The sequence below is a fragment of the Aspergillus oryzae genome, chromosome 5 (genome assembly GCF_000184455.2).
Source record: "Aspergillus oryzae RIB40 DNA, chromosome 5".
Lineage (NCBI taxonomy): Eukaryota > Fungi > Ascomycota > Eurotiomycetes > Eurotiales > Aspergillaceae > Aspergillus > Aspergillus oryzae.
The window spans coordinates 3,421,294-3,436,702 of NC_036439.1; the positions used below are offsets into that span (position 1 = coordinate 3,421,294).

The window sequence follows — 15,409 nt, forward strand, 5'->3', positions numbered from 1 at the left end:
CGGCACATTTAGCCGTAATGTACTGTTTTAACACCAATTGTCATGATACAGATGTAATCTGGTTGTTGATAACGACTGATATATGTGGTATGAAAGATAAACGAAGGAAACGGCTGGACGACTTATGGAAAATTTGGGTCACTTTTCTTTCTCTTTTCATTTTGGGCGTTTAAAGGATGCGATCTACTTGAATGATGTGACGTCTTGCAATGCATGCCACGATATGCTTGTCATGTATATAATCATGCTTTTCTGGTCGGCGTTTGCCGTATAATAATAACCTTCGGCTGAATTGGCTATGTGTATACTGCGCTTAACCGAGGCAGATGATTATCCAAATTACCCTTGATATCGTTTTACTGCATTTAAAAGCGTTGGGATTCTGCCTTGCCTAATTATGGATATACGGTATGGTATAGTATGAGAGCATCTGGCGAGGATACTTTCCACCCATGTACTTGCGAGTCTTCTCACAATCAAATACTCTATATGATTATGGTGTGGATGGTTATGGACTAAGAGAGTAGTACTAGATCGCTTCTGGTAACTCTTCACGACATCAACACCGTTCAAAAACACGATATAGACCCTTCAAATCAGCTACCTCAACAACACCCCGAAGAAGTCGATTCGTCGCAACTAGGCGAGATCGAAGCGCTGGGAAGACCACATGTTCCAGCATCCGAGCTATTTGTAATCGACGATTCTTAGTGAGTTCTTCTTCCATATCAACATCCGGGGATACCTCGTTCCCATCATTTTCTGCTGGTGGTGGAGGGGGCGGCAGTTGCTCTGGCGTATAGAACGCCGCGAGCTCCCGCAGGAACGTGCGGAAGCAGTCTTCCTCACTTGTCCAGTCGACATACGGACCAAGTCGAAGGAGGAACCGGGGCAGTTTTCCCAGACACGGGAGATAGCCTTTAAGTAAGAGTGGGAGGGAGAGCAGTTCGCCCTCTGCAGAGATTTGGAGTGAGAAATACTCATTGAGCATCTCGCGTCTGTCTATGAGTGCTCTGGCGACTAGGTCTGGTGCGTTGTCGAAGATTTCATTTTTCTCGCTTGACTTTGCTTTTCGGCTGCTGGGGGCTTCTCGTTCGGCGTCGGCTGCAATCTGGAGGAGATCGATGAGCTTAGGTGCTGGGTCTAGTTTTATGACGCCGAAGTTGCCGAAGTCTGTGAGTCCGATTTGGTAGAAGAACTCGTTGCAGAACATCCCATAGTCGATGAGGTAGAGTTTCACTCCTGATTGGATGGCTGTTATGCGTCGTCGCTCATCGACGAGGCCGACGTAGGTGTGGGAGGCGATGGTTTCCGTCAGCGTGTTGTGCATTGCGTTGCGGACGCTTGCGCGCAGGTTCTTCACGGATGTGAGGGCGATCCGAAGTGGTTCGCGATCGGTGGTTTCGTATTGCAGGCCTTCGTCTAGAATACCAGAGGTTGTTTCCGCTTCTGTAGCACTGAGGACTGCGGGTGATAGCATGGAGGTGATTTTGCGTACTTTGGAGTCTGTGCGGACCAGATTATGTTCGTATGGCTTCTTCGTTGTTGCTGGCGTTTTAGGAGTACGGCCTTCAGCGTCTGTCGAATCGGGGTCGCGAGGTGCCGGCTCCATTGTTCTAACGCCAGGAAGAAGAGTTTGCGTCAGGAACGTTCGGCTTGAGTCAACCTGGGTAAGATTTGACTTAATCTCCTGGCATATACACTCGATGATCTCATCCTCGTTTAGAAAGTTGACTTCGCGCTTTGTTGGATGGACATTCACGTCTACGCGATGCGGTTCGATTTCCAGGTCGATATAGGCAAATGGGTGTCCGCCTTTGGGTAAGAAACTCGAGTAGGTCTGCTCAATTGCTCGCTTTACTGCTGTGGACTCCACAGAGCGGTGGTTGATGAATAGAAGGATAACGGTGCGTTTGACATGGTAATTCGCATTTGTAACATAGCCAGAAGAGCGGAATCCTAGCTTTCGGTCCTCGGACTTGAATTCAACAAGTTCGTTGGCTACAGCGCTTCCGTGAATCTGGCGAATTCTGTCGATGGTGTTGGCAGTCACCGGCGTTGAGATGCTCACTCCAGAGTCGCCGTGTTTGCGACAGGAGAAGGCCACGCCAGAGCAGTGTACGGCGTAACGGCCAACAACATCAAGTATCTTGGCATACTCCTCACTCGCTGAACGGAATGCTCGCCGCCTTGTTGGGACATTGTAAAAAAGGTCCTCGACCTGATTAGGTTAGTTGAAGTTGTAGCAGCTGATAAAGTTGGTTTTCTGCTCACAGTTATCTGAGTGCCACCTCGTCCGGCTGTGGCTTTGGGGGCAGCAGGCTGCCCAGGTTTGGGAGCAACAAGCTTTCCATTACTGTAATGTGCTCTCCAGGCACAACTTGAGCCAGCAGTTTTGGTAGTTACGGTGAGATGAGCTATATGGCTAATACTGGCCAATGCCTCACCTCGGAAACCGTACGTGCCAATGGATGATAAGTCTTCGAACTGCTTTAACTTCGAGGTGGTGAACCTTTCACATAGAATGGGTAGATCATCCCGCTTTGTTTTATTAGCGATTTCGTTGCGTATTAATGTTGATGGATTTGACTCACGTCTATGCCGTGGCCATTGTCTGTGATCTGCAGCAGTTTCAGTCCACCATCTTTGACAAGAATTTCGAGGGATGTCGAGCCAGCGTCGACTGCATTTTCGATTAGTTCTTTCAAAGCGTGCATAGGAGCTACTATAATCTCCCCAGCGGCGATCTTGTTCACAACATCGGGATCAAGAGCCTGGTCGCGTTATTAGTTGGATATGTCGAGACGTGACTCCTGCTGTTGGAACTGACTCTGATTCTTTTAGGTTTTTTCGACGCTTCATCTTCTTCAGCTGCCCGTTTGGTGCCACGAGGCTCTGGGGCATCCACGTCCATTTCAGGATCCATGGTTCTTGAATGGAGTTGTACTTATCAACAAGGTCTATTGTTGTCTATCAGCTCGGCTCTTCTCAATTGGCTTAGGTAGCTAAGGCCATGCGCACCGATGAGATAGGCAACTATAGCCTTGACGCGACCTGGGCTTGGCAATTAATGATATTTCTGTCCAGTCAATACCAATGGTTTCAATCAAATCCGTCTGTTTTTCAACGTATTAATATTGAGCTGATCACGTTGGAAACAAAGCGGTGGAGTAAATCATGTGTCTGTTCTGAACTTAAGTAATCTCCCATGAATTTAAACCATTTAATTTTATTTAATTTTAGTCGCGGAATCCCGCAACCGTCTCAACTATGCGCAACCGCCCCTACTTTAATTAGATGTCAACAACCTGTCACTTTTTCTTCTCTACAACTCCACAGTCAAATGCCATACTTGAATCTAACAGCTCCCCCGGAGCTATCATATACATGCGCAAACTATGCTAACTACCAAGAGGCCGTTTCTGGCTGATGAAGAGTTGGGGAAGAAGGACGATGACCATCGACCACAGAAGCCTTCGCATTTCTGGCGCTCGTCAAAACGATGGAAGCTACCACGATTGCGGCGGATCATATTAGGAGCTGCCGCATTCTATATGTTATATCTCTTCTTCAGAAATATGCCCACTGATCTTTCGCCTGCCCCGGAGCGGTTTAACCCTACATTTGCAGAACCGCGACAGAGGGCTGGAATGCCATGGTCCCCTCCCGCACCATCGCCCGCCATCCCTCAACGAGGCCCTCCCCCAAGGGATGATTTTGCGCCTGAAGGGAGCTTTTACTATGAAGGAAGTGTTCATTTCCACTCACTTGGTAAAACTTTGTATAGATTTCGCAAATTTGCCCATGGATTGCCTGCAAGTCGTGCAGTTGTCTTCGCTGGTGCGAGTTTGAAGAGCATCTCCGACCTTCTTCCTCTCGCTTGTAAGATGGCTAATCAAAGAGCCAATGAAGTTCATCTTGTGCTTATGGGGAGGGATGACGTCTCGATCGAAGGAATCCAGCACGTGAATGGAATCGATGACAGTGACTGTCCTATCTATTGGCATGGTAAGTTTCAATATTCCTCTCGCAGTCTGTGAAACAGTGTGCTGAGACTTAGTTTGTAGATGGTCGTGTAGATTACGCGCAGTGGTCAACAGATGCTCGCATGGAGAGGGCTGTTGCCTCCGGGTTAACCTACGTGCAAGCCTATCTATCTCCCCAAGCGGTGATCACTCAAGGCGAGTCTTCGGAAGAAGTGTTTTTCTTACAAGGCATTGAGAAGAAGGCCCGAGAGCTCGGGACCGCCCATATCGTGCTTCCCACCGCTACTAGGGATATTATGTGGATATCTTCCTTGGACAGTCATTCCCTTCAAGGTATTTATATATATCGAATCCCACCGTTTCGATGTATGTTATGTGGGAACTAACACATAATCAATCTACAGCGTGGAATGATATGCGCATCGAGATTTTGATTCAAGCTCCTACCGAATCCTCGGGGTCTTTTATCAGACTAATTCGATCCCTGAAAGACGCGGATTACCTTGGATCAGCGCCCGGCCTGACTATTGAATTGCCGCATGATGTGGATCCGCAACTTCTCCAGTTTCTGAAGACGATGAAATGGCCCTCTAACACCTCGAACAAGGTCACTCTCCGCCGACGTGTGCGACATGGCGTCTTGGATGCGGCCGAAGCTTCTTTGAGAACTGCGGAGGCTTTCTATCCACAGGATCCAAACATGACCCATGTGCTTATGCTTTCTCCGCAAGCAGAGTTATCGGCCTCTTTTTACCACTACCTAAAGCATACTGTGTTGAAATACAAATACTCGACAAACGCGGGACAGGTGGCATCTGACTTACTCGGAATATCACTAGAGCTTTCGTCCTCGCTTCCTACTAGCGATGAATCAGTCAACTTTCCCACTCTTGATACAAATCGCTTCCCGGGCTTAGATGAAAGAGAGGCTATGCTTGTCTCCTTGGGACAGGTTCCGAACAGCAACGCGGCGTTGTATTTCGGAGACAAATGGGTCGAATTCCAGTCTTTTCTTTCTGAACGGCTTGCCAAAGAAGTGACTTCGCCTCATGAGAAAGTCATTTCAGAGAGATATCCAGCTGTTATGGAGTACTTACTGGAGTTCATGCGTGCAAAAGACTACTATTTACTCTACCCAGCTGCGAGGGGCACTCAGACTCTAGCAACTGTACATAGTGACTTATTTCAACCCCCAGAAGAATATTCCGACGAAAACTGGGCCAAGTCCACCAAGCCTGACAACGTTAAGGACCAATCCAACTGAACGCGGAACCGTCTCCCAAGTACCCTTGTACATTTTACTTTCAGTCGACGGTTCGAAACGCAGCAAGTTCATTTATGCTCTATGTTTCTTTCTTAACAGGATTCCCACAAGGATTCTCGCAATATTAGTCACAACGATGGCCTTATTGTCAATATTATTCCTACATCGTACCTCATCATCTATAATTTATCTATACCGCCTTCTAAGCATGGTAACAAATGTACTCAGTATGTATGTAATTTCTTGGCGGGCTTGGTCTTACATAATCAGGCGGTAGCTCCACCGGGAGCGCAACGCAATGGCGATGAGCGACAGCTCTCTCTCTGCTTCCATCAACAAGCTCACCCTCCCGTCTCTGCCCCATCGCTCGTCGTGCAGAGGCTTGTTCTACTATAATTATTTGGTTTTATCACACTTGACACCTCCTGTCTTTTGATTCATAAGCTCCAAATTTCTCGATAGCACATAGATATACTTTGACGCCAGTTACCCGTCAGAATGGCGAAAGAAGGCGAGCGGTCAGCTCCCGCCGACAAGGGCAAAGGCAAGGTCGACGATGTGAAGGACCTGCCCGGGGCGAAGAAGTCCCCGACCGATGAAAAGCCACAAGCGGATGGAAAGAAGAAGGATGAAGAGCCCAAGGAAGGTATGTTGTGGTCCTGAGTCAAAAGCCGCTCGTGTGCACTGGACAATCCTCCGGCCCTATGCGGATGTTAACAGGGCGAATCCTCTAGAAGAGCTAAACGAGGAGGATCAGCAACTGAAAAATGAGCTGGAGATGCTCGTAGAGAGATTAAAGGTATGGTTCTTCAACCCAGGCTTTCGATACGCTGAACGATGACGTTAACCTGCCCGCTTTGCATTTAGGAACCCGATACCTCCCTTTACGGTCCCGCCTTAGATGCCATTAAGAACTTTATTAAGACCTCAACCTCTTCGATGACAGCTGTTCCAAAGCCTCTTAAGTTCCTCAGACCACACTACGATGAGCTTACGGAGCTCTATGAGAACTGGTCCGCTGGCTCAGTTAAGGTTGGCTTTTCTTTCTTGGTATGGTCCGTGAGGGGATTTATGGGGACTAATCATACATTGATATAAACTAGGACTCCTTGGCCGATATGCTTTCAGTTCTCGGAATGACTTACGGAGACGAGGAGAAACTGGAGACACTGAAGTACCGGCTGTTGACCAAGTCAGAGGACCTTGGTTCCTGGGGCCACGAATACATTAGACATCTGGCCTTGGAAATCGGCCAAGAATACCAGAACAGGTTAAACGCTGAGAAGGGTGTACAGGATTTGATCGATCTTTCGCTGTCTCTTGTCCCGTACTTCTTGAGCCATAATGCCGAAGCTGATGCCGTTGATCTTCTGAGTGAGCTCGAAATCATCGAAGAGATCCCGCGCTTCTTGGACGAGAACACATACTCAAGAGTCTGTCTATATATGGTTTCCATGGTCAATCTCCTCACATATCCCGAAGATCAGCAGTTCCTCCGAACGGCCCACGAAATCTATGTCCGCTACAAGGAATTCACCAAGGCAGTTGTTCTTGCGATCCGTTTGAACGACACCGAGCTTATTAAGAGCGATATCAATGCCACTTCGGATAGGTCACTGAAGAAACAGATGGCTTTCCTTGTTGCTAGGCAACAAATATGGCTGGACATGCCTGATGAGGAGGAAGATCAGTCTTTCATGGATTGCCTCAACAATACCTTAATCCCCAGTCACTTCAAGTCTCTCGGAAAGGAGCTGAACATTCTCGACCCCAAGATGCCAGAAGATATTTACAAAACGCACTTGGAAAGCAGCCGCGGGGCTGGTTTGACAAACGTCGACTCTGCGCGCCACAATCTCGCCAGCGCCTTTGTCAACTCATTCGCCAACGCTGGATTTGGAAATGACAAGATGATGCTAGTTGAGGGGGATAAAGGCCCATGGGTTTGGAAGACGAAGGACGATGGCATGTTGTCGACAACGGCTTCAATGGGTATGCTACTGCACAGGGACGTCGATGTTGGCCTTGATAAGATCGATAAGTTCACGTATGCTACGGAAGATCAGATTAAGGCCGGTGCGCTACTGTCTATTGGTATCCTAAACTCGGGTGTCCGTTTGGATTCCGATCCTGCTCTGGCGCTCCTGAGCGATCCCGATAACCTGGAAGCCAAGAACGTGCCGATGAGAGTCGCATCTATCATGGGTCTTGGTTTGGCTTATGCTGGATCTAATAAGGAGGAACTCCTCGATGTTCTGCTCCCAATTGTCGAGGATGTGTCGCTTGATATGCAACTATCTGCGATGGCGGCCGTCTCCTTGGGTTTGATTTTCGTCGGTTCCTCCAACCATCAAGTTAGCGAGGCAATTGCCACGACTCTGATGGATGAGGACCGTCAAAAGCAGCTCAAGAACAAGTGGACGCGTTTCATGGCTCTTGGTCTGGCGCTGCTTTACTTCGGCCGTCAAGAAGAGGTTGATGTCATTCTTGATATTCTCAAAGCTGTGGACCACCCTATGGCTAAGCCCACATCTGTACTTGCCTCCGTTTGCGCGTGGGCTGGAACGGGTACAGTCCTCAAGTTGCAGGAACTCCTTCACATCTGCAATGACATTATTGAAGAGAGCGATGAAAACAAGGGCGACGAGCTTGTTCAGTCATACGCTGTGCTGGGTCTATCACTAATTGCTATGGGTGAGGAAGTCGGTCAAGATATGATTCTTAGACAGTTCGGCCATTTGATGCATTACGGCGCGAGCAACATCCGGAAGGCCGTTCCCCTTGCTATGGGTTTGATTACCCCTAGCAACCCACAGATGAAGGTGTATGACACCTTGTCGCGGTACAGCCACGACAACGACAACGATGTTGCCATCAATGCAATTTTCGCCATGGGTCTTTGCGGTGCTGGTACCAATAATGCTCGTTTGGCACAGCTACTCAGACAATTGGCCAGCTACTACCACCGTGACCAGAACTCTCTGTTCATGGTCCGCATTGCCCAAGGTCTCCTGCATATGGGCAAGGGCACCATGACATTGAATCCTTTCCACACAGATCGCCAGGTCCTCTCTCGTGTCTCGGCTGCCGGTCTACTCACAGTCCTCGTGTCTATGATCGACGCCAAACAATTCATTCTTGCAGAACATCACTACCTCCTCTATTTCCTTATCACCGCCATGTATCCTCGCTTCCTTGTTACACTCGACGAGGACCTACAACCCCTCACCGTGAATGTGCGAGTGGGACAGGCCGTGGATGTTGTTGGACAGGCTGGACGTCCTAAGACCATCACTGGCTGGCAAACACAGAGCACCCCAGTTCTTCTCGCATACGGTGAAAGAGCAGAGCTTGAAGATGAGCAGTATATCCCTCTCAGCAGCACCCTCGAGGGGTTGGTCATTTTGCGCAAAGTAAGTTCTCCTACTCCTGCTTGGAAACCAAAGTAACTAACAGTCTTCGTTACAGAACCCCAACTGGGAAGGGGAGCAGAGCACTGCTTAAGAAGTGATATACTGTTTTTCTATAAGTTATGCGGGTTTACTTGAGCGCAGGAAGACACAGCCGGCGCTCAGATATGATTTGGTCTAATGTATTCAGCACGAGTCGGAAAATGACATGCATTGTTTTCCATGATTAAGCCATGGTTTTGTATCTGGTTAGATTTTGGTGGAGGTAGAGGACGGGTCGTCGAGCTTATACTGAGTATAACCCATAACCCAACTTTTGCACTGAACCTGATCGTAGGCCCTGCGTACAAAACAAATATAACTAGGATAAAACTAGATTGACAGTGGATATAGCCATTACACCTACTCTTCCCAGAATCTGGATGGGCAAATTGTAGCTCAAAGCCCTCGAGGTCCCCAGATGAGGTGAAGGATACTCCCGGAAAGGAAAGTAGGGCATAGGGCAAGGGGGGGATGTCACTTTTTCTCCATCATGTCCGCGGCATCTCTCAGTATGCAGTCTGCGGTTCTAGAAGGTCACTGGTTCTAATGCCCTAGGCTTCGGTGACTATAGACAATCATGAAGCTCGATGCGAAGGCGATTCGTTACCTCACTTCTGAGGATTTCCGTGTTCTCTCTGCGGTATGCCCCTCATCACCCCGCGATTTCTTGCCGTTTTGGTAGCTTGTTGTCTGACAGCTAACAAAAGATTTTCTAGGTTGAGACAGGAAGTAGAAACCATGAAGTTGTTCCGACCCCATTGATCGCAAATATCTCAGGTCTCCGAGGTAGTAGTGGTGTAAACCGAGCTATTTCGAATTTGGCTAAAACCAATCTTATTGCGAAGGTGAAGAATGCCAAATGTACGTCGGTCGCGCTCTTTCTTTCGCCGTGCCTCTGGACTACATGCTAATTGCCACTGTTTTTATAGATGACGGATATCGTCTCACCTACGGTGGTCTCGATTATCTAGCACTCAACGCTCACCAAAAGCAAAAATGCATCTACTCCGTCGGAAACCAAATCGGCGTCGGAAAGGAATCAGACATTATCGTGGTCGCGAACCACCAGGGAACACAGCGCATCCTCAAGATCCATCGTCTCGGTCGCATTTCTTTCCGAACGGTCAAAACTAACCGAGACTACCTACGACACCGGCAAACTGGCTCGTGGATGTATATGTCGCGTTTGGCGGCGATGAAGGAGTATGCATTCATGAAGGCACTTGGAGAGAACGGATTCTCCGTACCAGAGCCTATCGCGCAGAACAGACACACAATTGTCATGAGTCTCATTGACGCCTTCCCACTACGCCAGATTTCGACAGTCCCGAACCCGGCCCTCTTGTACTCAGAGCTCATGGATACGATCATGAGATTAGCTCGGTATGGGTTGATCCATGGTGACTTTAACGAATTTAATATCCTCATCAAAGAAGAAGAGGACCCCGATGCGAAAGGCAAAGCCCGGGCAGACGCAGAGAACGACGAGAACATCCGGCTGGTCCCGGTCATCATTGATTTCCCGCAGATGGTATCGATCGATCATGCGAATGCAGAAATGTACTTCGACCGTGATGTGAACTGCATCAAGCGTTACTTCCAGCGGAAGTTCCGCTACGTGAGCGATGAGCCAGGCCCGTTCTTCGCTGACGCTAAGAAACAGCTTCTTGAGAACCCTGGAAAGCGGCTGGACGTTGAAGTTGAAGCATCAGGCTTCTCAAGGAAGATGGCTCGTGAATTGGAAGCGTACATGAAGGAGGTCGGCGCCAATGAAGAAGAAGAGCGAGGAAGCGATGACGAGGATGATCATTCGGGGCCTGAGGAAGAAGCTGAGGACGATGTGAACGCGGATGAAGAGAGCGGTGCCGAAAAGTTAAAGGAGTCTGAGTCTGATGCGGTCGACGAGAGTTCTCGAAAACTGGGCGAATTGCACGTTTCCTAGACAGTTTAATGAGTATATTTAGATGATAGTAATGACCATTATGAGCGTTTTAAGACTAAATTGCTCGAGTGTGTGCTTCGGCAGTATTTAAGTTCGTAATCCCATAGATCTAGATATCTTTTCACCTTTTTCTTTTATTTTTTATATTTATTATTTTATTTTTGTCCCTTTGCTACAGTAAATCTGCCTTTAATTCTGTTGGCCAGAATAACTACGGCAAGCGACGCGGCCACACGCGCAACTTTGCGAAAGTTCCGCCGAGCCTGAAGCCCGAACGATATCAAGTTCTCCTCGACCAAAACCGACCCAAAGCCCCAACAGCATTAACCCACCCAATACCACCCATTGGGCACACAAACAAACGGCAAAAATGGTCCGCAGATTCTCCAAGTTCCCCAAGAAGCCCGCCGACTGGGTGCCCCCGTCGGCGCCGCTGTCTATGCGGAAACAGGTCTTCCTGTAAGTTTGCAGCAAGCACACACGCAGATACCGCTTCAACCCGAAGAGAGCGAGTCCGCAATGAGAAGCAATACGTTTCTAATCCTGAGTGTACCCAGTCCCGACTTCACAATCGCTCTCATCCGCACACCGTTTCTTCCCCCGCGATACGCTTCCTTCTACGTCCCGCTGAACTTCAACAAATTGGATATGCGCGACTACCTGAAACGTCTGTATGGGGTTGATGTGCTCTCCGTGAGGAGTTATGTCGAGCAGCAGAAGGTTACTCGGCTTCGTCCTTTGGGTAAATTTGGGTACGGGAAGTTGAGGAGACCTATGTCGAAGAAGAAGATGACGGTCGAGATGAAGACTCCGTTTGTTTGGCCTGAGGCGCCGGCTGATATGACTCCGTATGTCTTTTTTTTTTCTTGCTCCCCTCTTTTCTTTATGTTTTTTTCTTAAGTTTGTTTACGTATTGGGTGAGTGATGTGGGCTAACGAGGAGGGTTGTCTCAATTACAGATGGGAGTACGACCAGTTCCACAAGGCGGCTAAATACCAGAACGATATCCAAGATAAACAACGACCGGACGCGGGTATGAAGGCGAACACGGATGAGCGTGATGCTTACGCCGAGGAAGCGAAGAAGCTGCTGGACGGCTCGAAACCCTGGAGACCTACTTGGCAGGCTTTGGGGCTTAGCTATGATCGGACGGGTCTCGGCAAGAGCTCAACTAGCTCATGAGTGATTTCCGTTTCGTGATCGTTTCTTTCTTCCTTGTGTTTTTTCTTGTTAGGCCTGGAAGGCCGGGTATAGAAAAGCGGCTTTACTCTTCACGCTTTGGTGATCTGGTCCGTGTTTGGGGGACCTTTTCTTTTTATATCATGTGGTGACTATTGCAATACTCTGTATCATATGCTGTCTCAATATATTCAAAGTAACTGTTATAGTATGTTCTACTGTAGTAATGAAAGAGGGGAGAGAAAAAGGGAAGAGTATACTGAGGAAAAGAACCGCAGCTGCAGAAACAGAAAGATTATTGACAGGGTGCACACGACAGGTTATGCTATATATAGCAGACACCAGGTTATATAAACGAGACAACACGCTATGCAAACGTCACATGAGTAGAGTTACGCTAAAAGAGACTGAACGCAGAATGCAAACAAGGAAAGTATAGGTCGATAACCTCAGTTAAGAACTAAAGTCGGCTCTCGACAAAGTTCTCGTGATGCTGACCAGGCCAGTGTGCATCCGGCCACACTTGTCGGATGGCTTCCCAGATATGGCTGGAACAATGGTCAGTACACAGCAAGAAGAATGTAGTATAGATGAACCTTACCTGACATAGATGATCTCGAGACCATCACTGACCTCTTGAGGAACGTCCTTGACGTCCTTGCGGTTCTGGTACGGCAAGAGAACGGTCTTTACACCAGCACGGAGTGCCCCAATGAGCTTCTCCTTGATACCACCAACAGGCATCACTCTTCCACGGAGAGATACCTCTCCAGTCATCGCAAGCTTGGGGGGTACAGCCTTGTTTGAGAATAGTGAGATCAGTCCAATAGTATGCGCAAGTCCAGCGGAGGGGCCGTCCTTGGGAATGGCTCCAGAAGGACAATGAACATGCAAACTCCGACTCTTCATAATATCTTCGCTGAGATCCGGGGTCAGTCCCAGCTCGTAAGAATGAGCTTTGACCCATGTTAGGGCAACCTCAACACTCTCTTTCAAGACGTCACCGAGTTTTCCAGTAAGTTGCACGCGGCCATTTCCTGGCATATCTGCAACTTCGATGAACAGGATGCTGCCCTGTCCTCCAGTAGAGTAAGCGACAAGACCGGTAACAACTCCCGGACGACCATGCTTCTCAGTGATCTCTTCCTCGAATCGTTCGATACCAAGTATCTCCTCCAGGTCATCCATTGTAACAACGGGATTGTAAGTTTCTGGATGGCCTGCATCTCCCGCATCGGCATACTGGACTGCTTTATGACGGCAGATTGAGCCAAGCTCGCGCTCTAGGTTACGGACACCAGATTCCCGGGTGTATGAAGTAATTGTCTTGTCAATAACCTCATCGGAAAGAATGACCTGACCCTCTGAGAGCCCATTAACTTCAATCTGTTTTGGAATCAGATGCCTCTTTGCAATATGCCGTTTCTCGACGGTCGTGTAACCAGACAATGAGATCGTCTCCATACGATCAAGCAAAGGCGGAGGAATAGTATCCAGCGAGTTAGCAGTAGCAATGAAAAGAACCTTGCTCAAGTCAATTGGAATATTGATGTAGTGGTCTGTAAATGTATGGTTCTGTTCAGGGTCCAAAACCTCGAGCATAGCCGCAGAAGGATCACCCTGGAAATTGGCGCCGCCGACCTTATCAATCTCGTCGAGCAAGAAGACCGGGTTCGCGACGCCAACTTTCTTGAGACCATTGACGATCAGGCCTGGCATTGCAGCGACATATGTCCTTCGGTGGCCCCTAATCTCTGCCTCGTCTCTAACGCCGCCGAGAGAAATGCGGTGAAATTTACGTCCAAGAGAAGTGGCCACAGACCTCGCTAGACTGGTCTTACCAGTGCCAGGAGGTCCAGCAAGCAGCAGAATCGGAGACTTGTCAGTCATGCGCTTCGACTTCAGAAGATGAAGTTTAGATTCGACAGCAACACGATCTGCCTCAGACAGGCCTGGAAGATCTTTCTCAATATCGCCTGCATCGGAAGAAGAATCAAGGTCCTTAGAGAGGGCGGCAATTTGCTGTTCGACGTTCTGGTTGGTGGACTGCTTCAGTCTGAGGACGGCCAAGTACTCAAGAAGCCGCTTCTTGATCTTTTCGAGGCCGTAGTGGTCGTCATCAAGTTGCTGCCTGGCCCTTTTCAAAGTGTCGGGACCTAGTTGGTCTTCGGTGACCTTGGTCCATGGGATTTCCAAGATGTTCTCGAGATACGTCCGGCAAACACCGTATTCGGCATTGGCCGGGTTCATCTTCCGAAGGCGACGCAACTCCTTATCGGCAACCTTTCTAGCCTCGGGACTAAGCTGGGCCTCTTGTAGCTTTTGTTGGAGTTCATCAACCTCGTTTGCCTCCTTGTCATCGCCGTCATTGTTCCTTCCACCTGCGACGCCTGGGGGTGTCAGACCGGTGAGACCAGCCATGGCCCGCCTCGCAAGGAGCTCACGGTCACGAGGATCGATCTGATTGATGTCAAATCCAGACGGAGGGAAGCTATTTGTGGTGATGGTGGTGACCTTAACATTGCTCTTGATACTTTGAACTTGTCTGTGAAGCATTTCAACCACTTTTTCGAGTCTGGCTTTATGATCCAGCGCAGCTAAGACCCGAAGCTTGTCTTCGATTCCAGATTCAGCGATATCTGCCATAAAATCGGCCAACCTTCCGGCCTGTGTTAAATCAGTTTTAGATATAAACAGCTCGAATTTACGTGCAATGAGTGGCGATAAGCGTGTTGAAGAAGAAGGCAACAGTGATGAAAGTCGTAGTAGGGTCAGTAGCTCCCTGGAGAGTCGCCTCAACTGCTGGAATAGCTCGACAGTTTCTGAATTATTAGACACGTAGTCTGTCCAAAAGGCAAGGAACCCATCAGCTTCGGTGGCACCACAGGTCAAGGACGGTTCTTAGACTAACCTTTCTCATCATGTAAGATGGCTTCTGCTTCAAAATATGGTCTTTCCTTTAGAATGCGTTTGACTGTGAATCGCTGAATTCCTTGAACCACAAGGGACGCTTCTGAGTAGGCACGGCGTTGGACGCCAACAACTTTGCCGATTGTGCCATAACGGAAGAGATCGTCTTTCCTTGCCTGGCCTGCATCAATGGCATCGTACTCTTCTCTCCTATCTTCATCCAAGGCTCCATTGTCAATCAACTTTTGACCATCCTTGCTTAAGAACGGCGAGTTAAGGGGAACGCAACCGAACGTGATCACGTTCCCCTCTCGCTTCACGACCGATGATCGGTCAACCAGTGACGAAAGAAGATTGGAAAGATCAGGTCGATTAGCGACAGGAATCCGTAGGGTGGCTCCGGGGAGGAGAACAGAGCCTTTGGGGAGCGGTACGAGAGCAAGCTTGGTAGTTCTTCCGTTGTTGGAGCCCATCGCGATCTGTCCGATCGGAAAGACACCTTACACGTCTGGGAAGAGAAGGAAGAATAGCAAAATAAAAAAGAACCGAGCCAACTTTATTGTACGAGTTACAGAGTATTGTAGTGGTAAAGGATGGGAGACGAAAGGAGCGGTCTCCTAGGGAAGTACAAGAAGGTTGTCGGTTATAAGGTAGTGGAGGCGACGGTTCCAGAACC

The 15,409-nt window shown here is 48.7% G+C and overlaps 5 protein-coding genes across 5 annotated transcripts; 3 read left to right on the plus strand and 2 right to left on the minus strand.

Moving 5' to 3' along the window:
* Positions 1-559: 559 nt before the first annotated feature.
* Positions 560-2,926, minus strand: AO090120000288 (mismatch repair ATPase MLH1; the record flags this gene model as incomplete). Its single annotated transcript, XM_023237681.1, has 4 exons — positions 560-2,221; positions 2,275-2,541; positions 2,595-2,774; positions 2,831-2,926. 4 exons carry the CDS (start codon positions 2,924-2,926, stop codon positions 560-562), a joined length of 2,205 nt encoding a protein of 734 aa, XP_023092487.1.
* A 472-nt stretch (positions 2,927-3,398) lies between these two features.
* AO090120000289 (uncharacterized protein) lies at positions 3,399-5,250 on the plus strand (the record flags this gene model as incomplete). Its single annotated transcript, XM_001823966.3, has 3 exons — positions 3,399-4,008; positions 4,068-4,319; positions 4,391-5,250. 3 exons carry the CDS (start codon positions 3,399-3,401, stop codon positions 5,248-5,250), a joined length of 1,722 nt encoding a protein of 573 aa, XP_001824018.1.
* Positions 5,251-5,748: 498 nt separating this feature from the next.
* On the plus strand, positions 5,749-8,754 carry AO090120000290 (proteasome regulatory particle base subunit RPN1; the record flags this gene model as incomplete). The annotated part of the gene is made up of 5 exons (XM_001823967.3): positions 5,749-5,896; positions 5,985-6,049; positions 6,118-6,282; positions 6,354-8,663; positions 8,719-8,754. 5 exons carry the CDS (start codon positions 5,749-5,751, stop codon positions 8,752-8,754), a joined length of 2,724 nt encoding a protein of 907 aa, XP_001824019.1.
* Positions 8,755-9,279: 525 nt separating this feature from the next.
* Positions 9,280-10,644, plus strand: AO090120000291 (protein kinase RIO2; the record flags this gene model as incomplete). The annotated part of the gene is made up of 3 exons (XM_001823968.3): positions 9,280-9,342; positions 9,419-9,563; positions 9,632-10,644. 3 exons carry the CDS (start codon positions 9,280-9,282, stop codon positions 10,642-10,644), a joined length of 1,221 nt encoding a protein of 406 aa, XP_001824020.1.
* Positions 10,645-12,283: 1,639 nt separating this feature from the next.
* On the minus strand, positions 12,284-15,206 carry AO090120000293 (putative LON domain serine protease; the record flags this gene model as incomplete). Its single annotated transcript, XM_001823969.3, has 3 exons — positions 12,284-12,371; positions 12,425-14,666; positions 14,735-15,206. 3 exons carry the CDS (start codon positions 15,204-15,206, stop codon positions 12,284-12,286), a joined length of 2,802 nt encoding a protein of 933 aa, XP_001824021.1.
* Between the last annotated feature and the right edge of the window lie 203 nt (positions 15,207-15,409).